Genomic DNA, 15,998 nt, shown 5'->3' on the forward strand with positions numbered 1-15,998 from the left:
ATTTGCATCAAACTGTAGTTGTGATCAAGGGGTTTGAGATTCAATCTATGATGATCTAATTTTTTATGAATTTATTTTAAATTTGAATATATATTTTTGGAATTTAAATCTAATCTAATTAATTAGATTTATATTGGTTTTAAATTAGATTTTTTTTTTAATTTTAAAATTGAAAATGAAGGTGGGTCTAAGTCTTGCTAAAGTAGTTGAGGACATTAAATAAAACCGATATAGAAGTACAACAAATTCAGATTTAATACACGAACTTAGCAATTATTTTAGAAATTCAAGACTATTAAATTGTTTCCAAAATTAAAGACCAAAATTCAATTACTTTATTATCAATGGTATTTTTAATGGTATTTATAATAATACAAGCAGCAGTTTTTTTATTGTAATATATAAAATACTCGTATATTTATTTAGTTTAAATATTATATATTACTTAAATAATTTGATATTGAATTTGATATATTATTTTTTCATCATATATTATAGTTTAAATTATGTATACTTATCAAACATATTATTACTTTCAAATAATAACAATATATATTGATTTAGCACAAACATGATTGTTGTATCATACATTTTCTAGCTTTTCTTGTGGGTCAGAAAGATAGGGAACCACATCAAAAAATTAAACGTAAAACAAACGAACAGACTTTGATGTTTTAGTCTTTGGAGAAATTTCATGCAAAGACAAATTTTGGTGATAATTTGAAATGACACCTAACTAGTTCTATAAGAATTTATAGGACAATTTTTCTAAATATACAATGAAAAATATTGCTGAAAAGTTGTTATGATTACTATATTTTTGCAATGAATATAATATATAACTTATTTATTGATATATAACAATAATCTTTTTCGTAATAATAATTATATCAATTATTGATATATAATATTTATTGATATATAACAATAATGTTTTTATCACCGTATAATATTTTCACTACTTACTTTCTCTAAATCTGTCTATCTTAATCTATTTATTTATCTAATTATCTCTATATATAAAAGAATTAATATGTTTTATAGTTCTTAAAATATATATAGTTGCATTTGTTTCTCCTAAAATATGTTTCCTAAATCTTTTAATTGTTTGGAAAATTGAATGTGTTGTCACATTAAATTTGAAATTGAAACAATTACAAAGACTTTGAGAAGTCTCTGCAGAAATTTTGTATAAAGACAAATTTGGAATTTGAAACAATTACAAAGATTTTGAAAAGTCTCTGCAGAAATTTTGTATAAAGACAAATTAAACTTTCACATTCCTTGTTTTACTGAAATCTCATCGCTTGAGAAAGACCATCATTGTCATAAGAATAGAGTGGTGTGGAGGAGCGGATAATAAAATGATGGTGCTAAAAGATCTTACAAAAATTAAAAAAATAAAAATAGCGCATTGATATATTCGATGTAAACTTTGTAAGAGTTTTGAAAAAATAATGTGTTTTATTTTATATGGACTTATAATTTTCCCATTCCATAATAATTAACAAATTTATTTCAGCACAATAACAAATAGTTTTTAGAGTATTCGTTTCATCTTTTAATTTTGAAACTCTATTTTTAAGTCAATTATTTATCCTTCTTTCGGTCTATTAACAGGACCAACTTATTTGATTCTTAGTATTTCATTAAACGTGTCTCCTAGTTATCGCTAAGTGAGTTGATATTGACATTAGCGCAAGAAAGGGTTTTAGCATTGATTTTTTCAACATTGTATTTCGGTTTTCGATTCAAAACATATAAAGGTGAAATAAAAAAAAAAAAACTCTTGATTTCGATTACGAACTAGAGCATAAACATCAACACTAGACTTCATTGTCTCTAAAATCAAAGTCCATAACAATATAAGTTTATAAAAAATAAATAAAGGAATAGATATTCGTTAAATCTTTCGGTAACTCTCACACTGTATTAAACAACTTCAAAATTAGATAAAATTTAATATCACTAGATGAACTAGAAACAAGCAACATAGGTAAAAATTGAGAACTAGTACTGAAATAGATTTTCATGCGATTTTGATGCTTTTGCGATACATATACAAAAAGAAATAAATCAAACATATCATCATATCATTTTTAGGGTTCAGATGAAGGAAATGCAAACTTGGGAACATAGTCTTAAACGAGAATTGGGTCCAACAACAATGGTTGGATTCACTGTGGGAAAACACAAAAGTATGAGAGCTTTTTAAATGGTGAACAAATGATGAAGAAACAAATAAAGACAACAAACATGAACAACGAACATCAAAGACCTCTTTGAACATTGTAATGAGAACCTACGAAAACAACAGGGTTCTCTCCTATTCACACATGCAAGCCAAGAAATCAACACAAATTACAGCTAGACTCATTCTTGTATAATCATAGTCATCAAATGTGCATCTTAAACATAAAATAGAGACAAAACATACAAGATACTTCAAGAGAACGTGAAAACTCTAGTTTCCCTTACCTTGACAAAAACTACTGTGAGGGAAACCCTAAGAGGAAGGAACACCAGAACCTGGAACTGCTTAAGGAGCTGAAAACAGAACATAGAAGGATGAAAAGGAAACCCGTTCACAGTTGAACATGTAACTAAAGCTTAGATACAGAAAACGAAAATGGAACAAAAGTTGAGGATTTACTTACATGGAAGAAAAATGTTCGGTGAGCTCGACGTAGGAGCTCGCATTAACCCTAGCTCAACTTCTGTTTGAATGAGTAGAAGCAACCGAATTAGAGAGGAACAAAAAGAACTATGAAGAGTAAAGAATTTTGGAGGATGAGCTATGGTAGAAAAGCTTAACAATTTTTTTGAAAATGCCAAAAGCTAGAGGGCTGACTTGGGCCTAATCACTTCACCTGGGCTCAACTTAAGAGATAAAAAGTGGATCTCACATCATATATTATTTTACCTTTTTTTTCATAAAATTTATGTAAAAAAATTATGTTAAGGGAAAAAAATAAAAACCGTTATGTAAAATATGTTTAAAATTTCAGGAGTAAACAATATTATTTAAAACATTGAATTATCAATAATTTATTCTATAATGAAGATATTACACATTTTCAATCCTGACCACTAGATTAAAGAATATAAGAAGGTATTACCAAGATAAGAGTATGAATTGAAATGACAAACACAAAAAATGAAATTTTATAAAAGAAATAATAATCACCTAATTATCATTTGCGTGCAAGGAATGCAATCACATCAAATTTAAAAGTTTTTTGTAATCAAGCATTTCTTAGAAAGGGACATTTTCAAAACGTACTCTAAGGTGAACCACACATGTCAACTAGTGACCATTTTTGATAATGTAATTAAAAAGACTAGGTTGCTACTTTTTTTTCAAAAATGCTCTTGATAATATAAAAAAGAAAGCAGTTGATTGGTTGTATACTTTATAAGAAAGTTAGAAATGATCTCAGATAATAAAAAGTATAAATAAGTATTAGCATAAACAAGAGAGAAAGAAAAACGAATTTAAATTGAATACCACCAAAGGGTAGTTAAGGAAATAAAGTATATACACGTTAATCCGTTAGCCACTCTATCAGCCATATATATAAATCCTATTGGTTGGTTTTGCCATGAATAGTTAAAAACCTCTGTTTTAGTGTTACTTGTTTGATATCAGTTACTACATAATGTGTAGTTATTATCTGAAACTGTTTTATGCACTTCTTCTGCTGTTGTTGCATGCTGCAGGATCCATTATCGGGTTCAAGAATAGCGCAGAAATAAAGTGCATAGAGAGGGAGAGACAGGCACTTCTTAACTTCAAACATGGCATCATAGATGCCTATGGCATGCTGTCTACATGGAGGGATGATGAAAAAAGTACAGATTGTTGCAAATGGAAAGGCATTCGTTGTGACCATATAACAGGTCATGTAACCATCCTTCGTCTCCCTGGTTCGAATACACAATCACAATTTTTGAGAGGTGCACTGAATGTCACTTCATTGTTTGCCTTGCAAAATATTCAACATTTGGATCTCAGCTACAATCTTTTCATAGGGAGTCACATCCCGCAACTCATGGGCTCACTAACCAACTTAAGATATCTCAATCTCTACAACTCTTTTTTTAGTGGCAGCATTCCTATCGAAATTGGAAGCCTTACACATTTACGGACTCTGGATCCATTACTAGATATATGAGTTTTAATAACATTTAAAAAATGTTGCTAAAGCCTAAAAAAATGTTACCATTTGCAAATGTAACATTTATACACATGTTGTGTATAGTACATGTTACAAAAAGGCTTTAGCAACATTTTTATGTATATTTAGCATCATTTTAAAAATGTTACTAATTAGTGTCTTTACTAACATTAGAAAAATGTTACAAATTTAGTTTTTTGTAACACTTGGAAAATGTTACCAATACATTTTCTAGCATTTAAAAAAAATGTTACCTCTATATATATTCTAACATTTCAATAAATGTTACCAATAATCTTGTTTTGTAACAATTAAAAAATGTTACAAATTGTCTTTTTGTAACAATTAAAAAATGTTACAAATTATCTTTTTGTAACATTTTAAAATTGTTACTAATTTATCTACTTGCTACACATAAGGAAAATTCAGCAATCTAATCTATTTTGCTATTTATTTTTGATAAAATTATGTTAAAACATAGAAATACTAGTAATGTATCGTATTTCTCAAAAACAAAACAAGAGCAACCATGTAATCTGAAACCTCATGTCAAAACCATGTCAAGTTGAGCCTCAAGTTCACAAGTGCCAAACCAGAACAATTTAAAAAAAACAGATGGCCAACTTATTAAGGTCATTTTAAATCCTGAACAAATTATCCTTTCAAGTTTGTTTACTTTCATTGTTCCAACCTTTTTAGACACCAACCACTTGCAATATGCATCAAATGTCTCCCTTTTGTAGTGATATGCTATCGTATAGAGGGAGATATGGAGGAAAACGAGGCAAAGCTCCCAATGGCGTGTTAAAAGCCCTTTCCAATGCTCTATAAATATTCTCTGCATGCCTAAGCTTTCATCTTCAACCTATCCACCTGAAAAGTTTGAGAATTCAGCTCATGTTAACTGCATATAGAGTGTAAAACAATGGAATACTATCATAGTAACTACTCAACGACAATAATGGTGGTAAAAAAAGAATTCTCTCAACATGATACCTGCCAATATAAAGCGTTTTAATAATGTAAGCACTGAGTAGACCGGCCTGCAAGGTGATATGGACATATCAGACCCTATGATGCACACATGATATATGTATCCACTGCCCAAAACAAGTTCTATGAGCTACATTGATTTAAGAAACGTGTTAATTGCTCAAACTTTTGCATCCTCAATTGCTTTTTAATCATTAACTATACTTGGCTAAATCTGATTCAACAAGGTCTGCAATTTAATAACCTCTCTGGTTTATTGCTTCATAGTGTAATCATATCATGCATACAAAACATTCCCCTGCCTTGATTTGGAAGAAAGCTGCTTCACTGCTATTATTTTCCCATCTGATAAATTTCCCTGCATATGGAGCAATGCAATATAGTTGTTGGGTTGGAATGCTGATTTTTCCCTCAAAAGTAATATCTTCAATTAAAATAGACTCATAATAATTGAGGGGGTATGCCATATTATCCAAATTACCTTGTACACAGGACCAAACCCTCCTTCTCCAATTTTGTTGGCTTTGTTGAAGTTATTTGATTTGTCGTAAGGTAAATATACCCATTTGCAGTTTTAACCCCTTTAGCTCTGTCAATTAAACAAAAAAAGACTGTAAATTTAACTGCATACCCTAAATTTAGGCTCATAAGAAAATTCATGTTGCATGCAAGAGTTCATTTTTGTACATTGAAAGTCCTTAAGGTGAAGCACAAAGGTTATCATCATGACAGAATAAGTTATTTGCAATTACCTTTTGCTAAAGAACTTTTCTGTCCTATAAATTATAAACATAAAAGAGATGACTTGTGCCTATTCAAGAAATACAGTTCACACCTCTGTCTCACTTTTACTTGTGCCAATTTCAAAATATCTGCTCAAGCAAGAAAGGAAAAAGAAGAAATTCAGCACAGATAAAGAACAAAAATCAAACACTTCTAAAGCTGACGAAGGATATCAATAGCGATAGCCCTAATGATTTATTCTTTATAAACATCTTTCAGAACATTGTATATACAACAACATGCAGAAAAAAAAAACATAAAAGCATCAAAAGAAATTCCCTCCGAAACCAGTTCTAGCACTCAAAACTAAGGATGACAACAGCAACTAGAAATTCAGAATCGGACACCACATCAACAAGTATAAGAACGATAATCATAAGCAATAGCCAGAAACAAAAGGTTAGAGAAAACAAAAACAGTGTTGTGGCATGAGGGGAATATATATAAAAAGTATGATAAAAATTGAAGAAAGACATAGAAAAAGAGATCATACAACTGGCCATATGCATCTTAATGAGCTTAAAATCCTCCAGTGTGATACCTTTTTCCTTGTCAAGTGTATTCACCATATCCACATCTTCCTGGTCCAGAAGATGCTTGCTGCAAGGTTCATAACCCCAAGAATACCAAATTACAACACAAATGCACACAGAGAGAAAGAAGGAATCTTGGGGAGGAGATGAAACATATTAATGAGATGATGTCCAGAAATTGGCAGCCATATTTCTTCAGAGATGAGCGAAACTCAGCCAAAGAGAAACCAGAAAACGGTGGACAATCACAGTGCAACTGTAGAGTGAAGCAACCCTATTTAGAAGAGGAACCCCATTAAAGATTGATCCAAGATTAAATGTTCTACCTTTCAACGAAGAATGAAAAATGAACGAGAATTGCACAAAACATGTAATATGTTCTATTAAGCACCTCACCCTGAATAAAAATTTAGACTTTAGCTTTGAGTATACAAAAGAGAATTTCAAGATAGAAACTAGTTTTATATTTAAAAAAAAAAAAAAGAGCTTGAAATGCTGAAAATGATTTCGTGAAAACATTCCAGAAGGGTCAAGGGACCAAAATCTTTTAGTCTAAATAAACAACTGAAAATTGTGAATGAGATGAGACCCCTAAATGAGACACCAGTTCAGAAAATTTTTTATCATTGAAATTAAATAAGATGTGGGAATTCGTGAAAACCTATTTTACTCTTAAAATTATGAATTGTAACTGTATAAATATCAAAATGGACTTGTATTAATTAAGTGGCATACAAAATATGTAAATAAAGACAAATATTACTATCACTGCTCGTGATATGTAAATAAATAAACTGACGAAGATTGAGGCATAGATTGATATGTAAATAAATAAACTGACGAAGATTGAGGCATAGATACTTCCCGTGAACCTTCTGGAAGTTTTGATTGTGAGCCCAAAGGATGTTCTAGTTTAGCCTTGGGAATGTTGGCATATGAAACAGGCTTCACATTGTTTTGTTGAGTTAATCCAGCTGCATTAGCTTTCAGATTCCTGCCCAAAACAATCATAGCCTTTTAAGGTAAGTTCATTTTGGAGTGGGGATAAGATGTAAGAGAGGTTGTGAAATACAAAGGGAAACAAGCCTTAACAAGAATCCTAAAAAATTATACAAATAAGAGTAGCTAGACATGGCCTGATAGAACTTTTACATGAAAGAAATACCATTTACAAGGAGTTTAAAAATTTTGTTGTCAACAAGGTATGAATATGATAGTTTATGACTTCTCTTCTTGAATCCAGGGGCTTCCATTTACTTGGAACCTAATTTAGTTTCATGTTGATCAAGAAAACAAACTGGAAATAGGAGTATCGCTACAAAATAACTGCTACTAAATTTTTTTTTTTTGTAGTGACTAACTTATTTCACTTTGATGGATAAATAGTGTTTAATACTAAATAACTTGCCAGAAAATGTTTATAAATCAGGTGAATTTTATACATGAGAGAGATACAATATGAAAACATTCTATAATTAAATTGCTTAAGCTTGTTTTGCACAAAAATATACTAAGTAGTGTGCTCGTAAAAGTTTGACATACCCAGAAAATTATAACATTAAACCACATTTGAATTATAAAAGAAATATACATAACTTTTTAAATGATTATATAACTGACGGCTATAACAATTCATATACCATTGTAAATATATGTGAAATTTATAATAGACACACGTGTGTGTGTGTATATATATATATATATATATATATATATATATATATATATATATATATATATATATATATATATATATATATATATATATATATATATATATATATATATATATATATATATATATATATATATATATATATATATATATATATACACTACAAGAAAAACCATTATTACCGACGGTCAAAATCCGTCGGTAATGGCCAAAATCCGTCGCTAAATCAACATTACCGACGGATCATCGACGGTCAAAAATTCGTCGGTAAAATGCTTGTCTGTAAAATTTTACCGACGGAAATCATGTTCCGTCGGTAATTACCGACGAAAAAATCCGTCGGTAAATCTGTCGGTAATTACCGACGGAAAAATCCGTCGGTAAATCCGTCGGTAATTACCGACGGAAAATATCCGTCGGTAATTACCGACCTAAATATCCGTCGGTAATTACCAAAAATCCGTCGGTAAATTAGTTACACTATTCATCTTCTTCCTCCTCCCTCTTTCAATTTTTTTTTCGTTTTTTTTTCGTGGTCGCCGTCAATGTCGCCGCCGTCGTCACCGTCGCCGCCGCCGCCGTCGCCGCCGTCGCCGCCGCCGCCGCCGCCGCCATTGTCATCTTCTTCCTCTTTCTTCTTCTTCTTCTCCTTCTTCTCCTTCATCTTCTCCTTCTTCATCTTCTTCTTCTCCTTCTTCCTCTCTTCTTCTTCTTCTTCTCCTTCTTTTCTTCTCCTTCTTCTTCTCTTTCTCCTTCTTTTTCTTCTTCTTCTCCTTCTTCTCTTCTTCTTCTTCTCTTCTTCTTCTTCTCTTCTTCTTCTTCTTCTCCTTCTTCTTCTTCTCTTCTTCTTCTTCTCTTCTTCTTCTTCTTCTCCTTCTTTTTCTTATTTTCTTCTTCTCCTCGTCTTCTTATAAGGTGAGATTTGGGCGAGAAAATTCCCGCTTCTTTTACCGACGGATAAATCCGTCGGTAATTCAAATTAGGACAAAAATTTCCCGCTTCTTTTACCGACGGATTTTTCCGTCGGTAAATCCGTCGGTAATTCAAATTTGGGCGGGAAATTTCCCGCTTCTTTTACCGACGGAAAAATCCGTCGGTAAATTTGTCGGTAAAAAAAATTTGAATTATCGACGGATTTTACCGACAGATTTTTCTGTCGGTAAATGAAATTTTTTTTACCGACGGAAAAATCCGTCGGTAATTAAAATTTGAGAATCCGTCGATAAAATCCGTCGGTAATTCAAATTTACCGACAGAAATATATCCGTCGGTAAAATTCCGTCGGTAATTTCAATTTTTTTTGTAGTGATATTATGTGTTTTATTTTAACAAATTTTTTGATAAATATTTTAAGAAAAAAATGAAAATAAACGTTTACACGAATTATAATGTTAATTTTTGACCATTTAATATAGTCTCTAGAAATAAATTTATATAAATAAATATATTTATGTTTATGTATTCAGAGATATTTGAAGGAAGACTTACCCTGTGCTTAAAACAGCTGGATGAACATTATATTCTTTGGCAAAAACAAAAGGAACAATTCCCTGAGGTAGAGCTGCCTGCCACATGCAAGATCATGATCATGCAAACTATTTACCTTTAAATGACCTGAAAAGTAGAAAAAAAATAAAAAAAATATTAAAGGGAAAATGACCTGAACAATTGTGACTTTGAACAGTGTGCATCTTAATCCTATCAGAAGAGAAGCCACTGTCATGAGACCCACATGCTATCATGCTCGATTGTGATGCCATAAACACACCTGATACCAATCTCCATCAACAAATATACAAAATTTATACCCTTTAATGCAATTTTAGAATTGCATTTTGGATTTTCTCAGTTCTTTTCAAAACTCATCATATCAAATTAGTACTTCATAACCAGAAACCATGGATTTGTGCTTTTACCTGAATGTAGACATCAAAACTACAAAAGTTTGAGATAATTTACCTGAATGTAGACATCAAATATGCGCCTTCCTAGGCTATTATATGTTTGATCTTCAGTAAACATGACCTCTGCAAAATGTAGATTCACTTTTATTAAATAGTATTTTAAGGTTTTCCATCTCCATGAACGTGTTTTCATAAAATTCTATTGTTCCTTCATTCTCAGAAAGGTTACAATCTATATATATCCTTACAATAGTATGGCTTGACCCTTACAATATAAAAATATATATATATATATATATATATATATATATATATATATATATATATATATATATATATATATATAGACAAAGTTATATATATAAGTTATATATAGACAATGTGTTTATCCAACCTTTTCAGAACAAGATCCACAATTTCTTTAACTACCTCAGCATCATTTCTATACGACACAATAAAGAGACATGAAGTGTGTGTTAAAATCGATGTCGTTGATTGGTTCTATTACTAGTGTGTAACCCATATGTACAAGCTTCTTGTTTGGCTGTGAAATAATTATTTATATGTTGATATGTTCTCATACAAATTTCCCATAGGAACGGAAATCAAGGGAAGTTACTATGAAATGTGATGAAAGATATACTTGGTGTCGGTGTTGGTTCAAACATATAGCACTACAACCAGAAAGTAGGGAACAACAATTAAGGAAAAAGAAGAGCTTACCTAAATTTGGAGGATTCAATTCCAGATAAATCAGCAAATTTTTTCTAAGCATCTTTCCACATTTGCACTTGTCTCCTATAGTTCAGTCCATGGTTAACAAATGCATTTTCGTAACTTCCAGATTGATGTCTTACCTCGGTGGGTGCCACTTTGCAGAAAATAGGAATTACAATCCGTTCATATCTATCTTTACATTCAACTATTTTGAGAACTTCTTTTAAACACCAACGAGAAGAAGCATAGTCCGGTGAGAAGATGATCAATAAAATGGCTGATCTTTCAATGGCTGCAACAAGTGATGGCCATATTTCTTCTCCCCTTTCAAGTTTATCCATTACAGAGATGACATATGTGGTTTCATACCCTATTCTTACATCTTTAACTAATTTGTATGGATGGAATACATAGTTCTGTATTTCTTGCCCCCATTCAGCCTTGATTGCATCCCCTCAAATCTGCTTAATCTCTGATGTGCGCTGCTCTTCAGCTATAACCAATAACTTGGCTTTCAAACGAATTAAAGCTCTGATCTTATTCTCCAATTGTGATCTCTCCTCTGCACCATGTTGTTTAATGTTAAAACTCGCAATTAAAAACACGTTTCAATTGGATGCAGACTAGAAAAGGCTCAATTGACCCTCAAAATTTAACAAAAGCATTAGTAGTCTTAGATCCATATATTTAGTGAACCTAGACATACACAGTCCATACCAAATATCAAGCGGAGTCCATCTTGAACAAAAGTCTAAATACACTAAATAGTACCGTTAACGCAGTATTTTGATTTTTTAGATGTATGTAAATGCGCAATGCAAAAAATAAATGATTGATAAAATGCTTTAACACAAACCAAGTAATCATAACTGAAAATTCAGAAAGTCACCACAAACAACTTCAAGTTCAATTATCATATATGTGTTCCAAACAAAGAAGGTTGTATTTATTAGCTTCCTGCACATTGTTGGGATCACTTTGTGCTTATAGATTAGTTTCCTAAATGACTACTTCTAGATTTTGGTCATACTGAAAGGGTTATAGTGGGGATAAGAATTCTCAAAGAGGAACAATTAGCGGCATATGTTTGAAACTTTGGTTCATTAAAGTGATTGGACACTAAATTATTTTGGAAGTATAGTGTCTCTAAATATATTTGAGTTATCATTATCTTAGAATTTTTGATGCATTTGAAACTACGAGAAGCAAGTAAACTGCATATTGTCCAGTGCAACATGGAAGAGTACTTCAAAAAGGTATGTAGTAAGTCCAGGAAAATATACTATTGGAATCAAACAATTCCCAAAGGAGCTTAACAAAATAATAAATAAATAAATCCTAAAGGAGATAAAAGAACCTGTGCAGCGAACAAAATATGAACTACAGTTTCAACCTTGTTGACATTCTAACCACCCTTTCCACCTGCTCTTGAAAAATTAATATCCAGGTCCTCCTCGGGAATTTCAACATCCATAGATTCCTCTGGTAGAAGAGGCATAACCTCAACACTAGAAAAGTTTGTTTGCTTATAGATATCAAAAAATTAGAGTTTAAAAGAAAATATTATGAATATGATAATTAAATGGAAACTAATATTAACAGTTCATCAAATATCTAATAGAAATCTTTAGAAAATGAATAAGCACGTTTATTTATTGTAATTAGTTGGGCAAGGAGGGGAGGGGTGGACAATGACCTTGTTATCAACGAGGTTGTCATCAACGACAAGAACGTGAAGCATTGAGAAGTTCACAAATTAGGGGAACAAACACAAAATTTAAAAAGAAAAATGAAATAAAGCATGTACTGAGAATCAAATTCACAATAACGATGTTTAATCGACATTCAGAGTGAAATCTTCACACACTGAAGCTGAAGTTTGGTCTCTCATGGTTGGTCCAAGAGTAGAGACGCAGGTTTGAAGTGGAGGAAGAAGAGAAACCTCACACGAGATTTTGAAGGATGGTGGAAGGAGACGATAACTTGTGTCGTTGTCGGCGACATCTCTGACAACGGCACGGACGATGATGTTTAGCGCGACACCTCTCTTGCTCCTGGTGTTCATGGTGGAGTTTGAAGATGATGGAAGAAACCCTCGAAGATAGAGGACGGTCCTCGATCTCACTTCAATGCGACGCTAGAGGGAAGAAATTTTGGGTCAAATTGAAATTAGGATTTATGAATAACGTAGTCATGGAAGAACAACACTCAATCGATCGAGTATTTTAGAATCTAACTTCAGTTTAGGAGATCAAACCCTCTTCGAAATCAGGATAGAAGAAAGAATATAAAGCTTGGATGTTTTGGCAACGAGAGGGAAAAGAAAATATTCTTTGGTAAAAGAAACGAGACTATAAAGGAAAAACAAAGTAAACAAGTAAAAAAAAAGGAAAAAAAGTTAAGTTAATTTTAACATTTAGTAACATTTATAGGAAAAATGTTACAATAGTATGAAGAAATATATCTATGCTAACATTTTAAATAAACGTAACCAGGAAAATGTTACTAAAAACAATAAATGGTGTAGTGGAGTTACAAAATGTCAGGTTTATAAGGAGGGGGTATCATTGGGGAGACACAACATCAATGAGACCTGAGCCCAACCACATAAGGCATTGACACCACTCCCCCTCCAGCGGAAGCTGCCCTCCAGCGGAAGCTGCCCAACCACGAGTACTCATTTTCTGTCCTTTTCTGTACCGCCGTTCTTCTTAACGGGACACGCTTACCTGGAACCCTTACCTGGGACCCTTGCCAGGAAGACTTTCGATACTAGGATCATACTGCACTCGTCTGAGTCGGTTTTAACCATCAGCTCTGATACCACTTGTCAGGTTTATAAGGAGGGGTATCATTGGGGAGACACAACACCAATGAGACCTGAGCCCAACCACATAAGACATTGACACCACTCTCAACCCAAAACCTTAAGGCAATGGGTTTATGGGCTTTGATCCTTATATGGTGCTCTACTTTCTCAATTATGGTCAATGGGACTTAGATTCACACTTGGATTCCTAACACAAAATAACTCATTGTCACTAAAAATTGGTCCTACTTGGGTTCCTCCTTTCCAATTAATATCGTTGGCATTAGGCTCTTGTAATTTGGGCCCGACATTTCCAAGTTGGCTTCAGACTCAAAGTTCCTTAAGGCTGCTTGATATTTCTAATAACAAGCTTAATGATTCCGTACCAGACTGGTTTTGGAACAACTTGCAAAATATGGGAAGGTTAGATATGTCTAACAATAATCTTAGTGGTGCAATTCCCAGTATATCGTTGAAGTTTCTTCACAAGCCGTTGATATTTCTGCACTCAAACCAATTTGAAGGCAAAATTCCACCCTTTTTAGTGCAAGCTTCAAAGCTTAAGCTCTCCAAAATAAATTTTCAAATTTGTTTTCATTCTTATGTGATCAAATCACATATGCGAATTTGGCCTCTCTCGATTTATCAAACAATCAGATGAAGGGACAGCTGCCAAACTGTTGGAAATATGTTGATCGGTTATTGTTTCTTGATTTAAGCAACAATAAATTGTCAGGAAACATTCCTGTGTCCATGGGCAGCCTTGTTAAATTGGAAGTCTTGGTTTTACGAAACAATAACCTAATGGGTGAATTACCTTCCACTTTGAAGAACTGCAGTAATTTAATTATGGTGGATGTGAGTAAAAATATGTTGTCTGGTCCAATACCATCATGGATTGGAGAAAATATGCAGCAATTGATAATCTTGAACATGCGAGGGAATCACTTCAGTGGACACCTTCCAGTTAATCTCTGTTATATGAAGCATATTCATTCGTTGGATCTTTCAAGGAATTACTTATCGAGAGGTATTCCAACATGCTTAAAGAATTTGACAGCAATGTCTGAAAAGATCATCAACAGAGGTGCAATTATAAATCAGATATATTGGTCTATCAATCTTACTTACCATGAACCTTATCATTATTTCCCATCCAATTATGATAATTATACACTTAAAATAACATGTATGTGGAAAGGTGTGGAACTGTGGTTTTTGGATCCAGAGTTACAACTTAAGAGCATTGACCTTTCAAGTAATAATTTAACAGGTGAAATACCAAAAGAGATTGGATATTTGGCTGGGCTAGTTTCTCTAAATTTATCTCGAAATTATCTAAGCGGAGAAATTCCTTCTGAGATGGGAAATTTAAGTTCACTGGAATCCCTTGACTTATCAAGAAATCATATCAGTGGAGGAATTCCTTTTTCTCTTTCTCAAATTGATGATCTAGGCATGTTAGATTTATCACACAACTCTCTTTCAGGAAGAATCCCACGAGGAAGACATTTCAAAACCTTTGAAGGCTATAGTTTTGAAGGAAATAGAGATCTTTGTGGTTTTCAACTGAACAAAAGTTATCCTGGAGATGGAGATCAAAGGACAGTAAAGTTCCCAGAAGTTGAAGCAATCAATGGTGATAAAGACAGTGTCTTTTACGAGGCATTATACATGAGCATGGGAATAGGATTCTTTACTGGATTTTGGGGCTTATTAGGGCCAATACTACTTTGGCATCCTTGGAGAAAGGATTACATGAGATTTGTGAACAGACTGATAAATTATATATTTGAATGGTTATAGGGAATGCAACAAAGTAGTCCTCATAGCTCAGAGGCAAGAAGGTATGTTGCAACTTCCTTATGATATTCCTTGTTTTTATTATTAATGACTGAACTAAATTCTTGAAAAAAAAAAAAAATCTCTTACACTTGATTAGTACCATTGGAAAACATGGTTAACAGAAAACCTTAGTCTTTAAGCATATAATCAGATAACGAAATTAACCCTAAGGTATGAAAGAGTTAGATACTAAATAAGTAGAAGAATTAGTCCTTAATTTGTCGTTAAAGGATTTCTGAGAAACAAAAACGAAAGAGTTCATGTTATTAGCTGAGATGGTGATTCCAAAATCCTGCAACTTCAAAACTCCTACATATATTGAAATATATTATGTCTTTTTCTTGTAATGCACCGAATTAATTTTTGTTTAAAAAAAGAATGCAGGTGTTGCAGATGCTCTACACACTTTGGATTAGGGAGGAAATCAATGTTGGGTTGCACAAGGGCAAAATATTTATTTAGTTTTGTCGTTTACAATATTTTGTTATGTAAGAAATCAATTGAAAAATCTTGTTTCCAGAAACTTGTTATGATTTGGTTGTATTTTATGATATAATATAT

The 15,998-nt window shown here is 32.4% G+C and overlaps 4 protein-coding genes across 10 annotated transcripts in view; 3 read left to right on the top strand and 1 right to left on the bottom strand.

The window, feature by feature from the left end:
• Nucleotides 1–15,998, top strand: part of LOC114180280 (receptor-like protein EIX2) — a 54,977-nt gene that overhangs the window by 17,107 nt on the left and 21,872 nt on the right. The window lies entirely within an intron of this gene.
• LOC146887173 (receptor-like protein EIX1) lies at nucleotides 3,660–4,175 on the top strand. Its single transcript, XM_085672057.1, has one exon. It carries the CDS (start codon nucleotides 3,660–3,662, stop codon nucleotides 4,173–4,175), a length of 516 nt encoding a protein of 171 aa, XP_085528183.1.
• Nucleotides 4,711–10,375, bottom strand: LOC146887174 (uncharacterized). Of its 7 annotated transcripts, none has more exons than XM_085672704.1 (8): nucleotides 9,823–10,375; nucleotides 9,651–9,727; nucleotides 6,448–6,554; nucleotides 6,007–6,043; nucleotides 5,653–5,760; nucleotides 5,474–5,529; nucleotides 5,175–5,221; nucleotides 4,711–5,051 (listed from the first exon to the last, which is right to left on the bottom strand). In XM_085672704.1, exons 1-6 carry the CDS (start codon nucleotides 9,883–9,885, stop codon nucleotides 5,505–5,507), a joined length of 417 nt encoding a protein of 138 aa, XP_085528830.1. In that variant the 5' UTR covers nucleotides 9,886–10,375; the 3' UTR covers nucleotides 4,711–5,051; nucleotides 5,175–5,221; nucleotides 5,474–5,504. The 7 variants fall into 7 exon arrangements, with proteins under 7 accessions (XP_085528830.1, XP_085528825.1, XP_085528828.1 ...); XM_085672699.1 differs by having other exon boundaries at nucleotides 5,175–5,529; nucleotides 9,823–9,930; nucleotides 10,122–10,368; XM_085672702.1 differs by having other exon boundaries at nucleotides 5,175–5,301; nucleotides 5,416–5,529; nucleotides 9,823–10,075.
• Nucleotides 14,244–15,626, top strand: LOC146887175 (receptor-like protein EIX2). Its single transcript, XM_085672698.1, has one exon. The coding sequence runs from the start codon at nucleotides 14,250–14,252 to the stop codon at nucleotides 15,396–15,398; it is 1,149 nt and encodes a 382-aa protein (XP_085528824.1). The 5' UTR covers nucleotides 14,244–14,249; the 3' UTR covers nucleotides 15,399–15,626.

This window comes from Vigna unguiculata, chromosome 4, assembly GCF_037176805.1.
Source record: "Vigna unguiculata cultivar grain cowpea cultivar isolate G323 ecotype 2 chromosome 4, ASM3717680v1, whole genome shotgun sequence".
In the NCBI taxonomy this organism is placed as follows: Eukaryota; Viridiplantae; Streptophyta; class Magnoliopsida; order Fabales; family Fabaceae; genus Vigna; species Vigna unguiculata.

Excerpts from the sequence above, each read along its gene's own strand:
- LOC146887173 (XM_085672057.1), top strand. The coding sequence starts at position 3,660 with ATGTGTAGTTATTATCTGAAACTGTTTTATGCACTTCTTCTGCTGTTG.
- LOC146887174 (XM_085672704.1), bottom strand. The coding sequence starts at position 9,885 with ATGACAGTGGCTTCTCTTCTGATAGGATTAAGATGCACACTGTTCAAA. Across the intron at positions 6,044-6,447 it reads TAAGATGCATATGGCCAGTT|ATATTTTGAAATTGGCACAA; the intron begins GTATGATCTCTT and ends TTGCTTGAGCAG. Across the intron at positions 5,761-6,006 it reads CAAGTAAAAGTGAGACAGAG|AGCTAAAGGGGTTAAAACTG; the intron begins GTGTGAACTGTA and ends TTTAATTGACAG.
- LOC146887175 (XM_085672698.1), top strand. The coding sequence starts at position 14,250 with ATGAAGGGACAGCTGCCAAACTGTTGGAAATATGTTGATCGGTTATTG.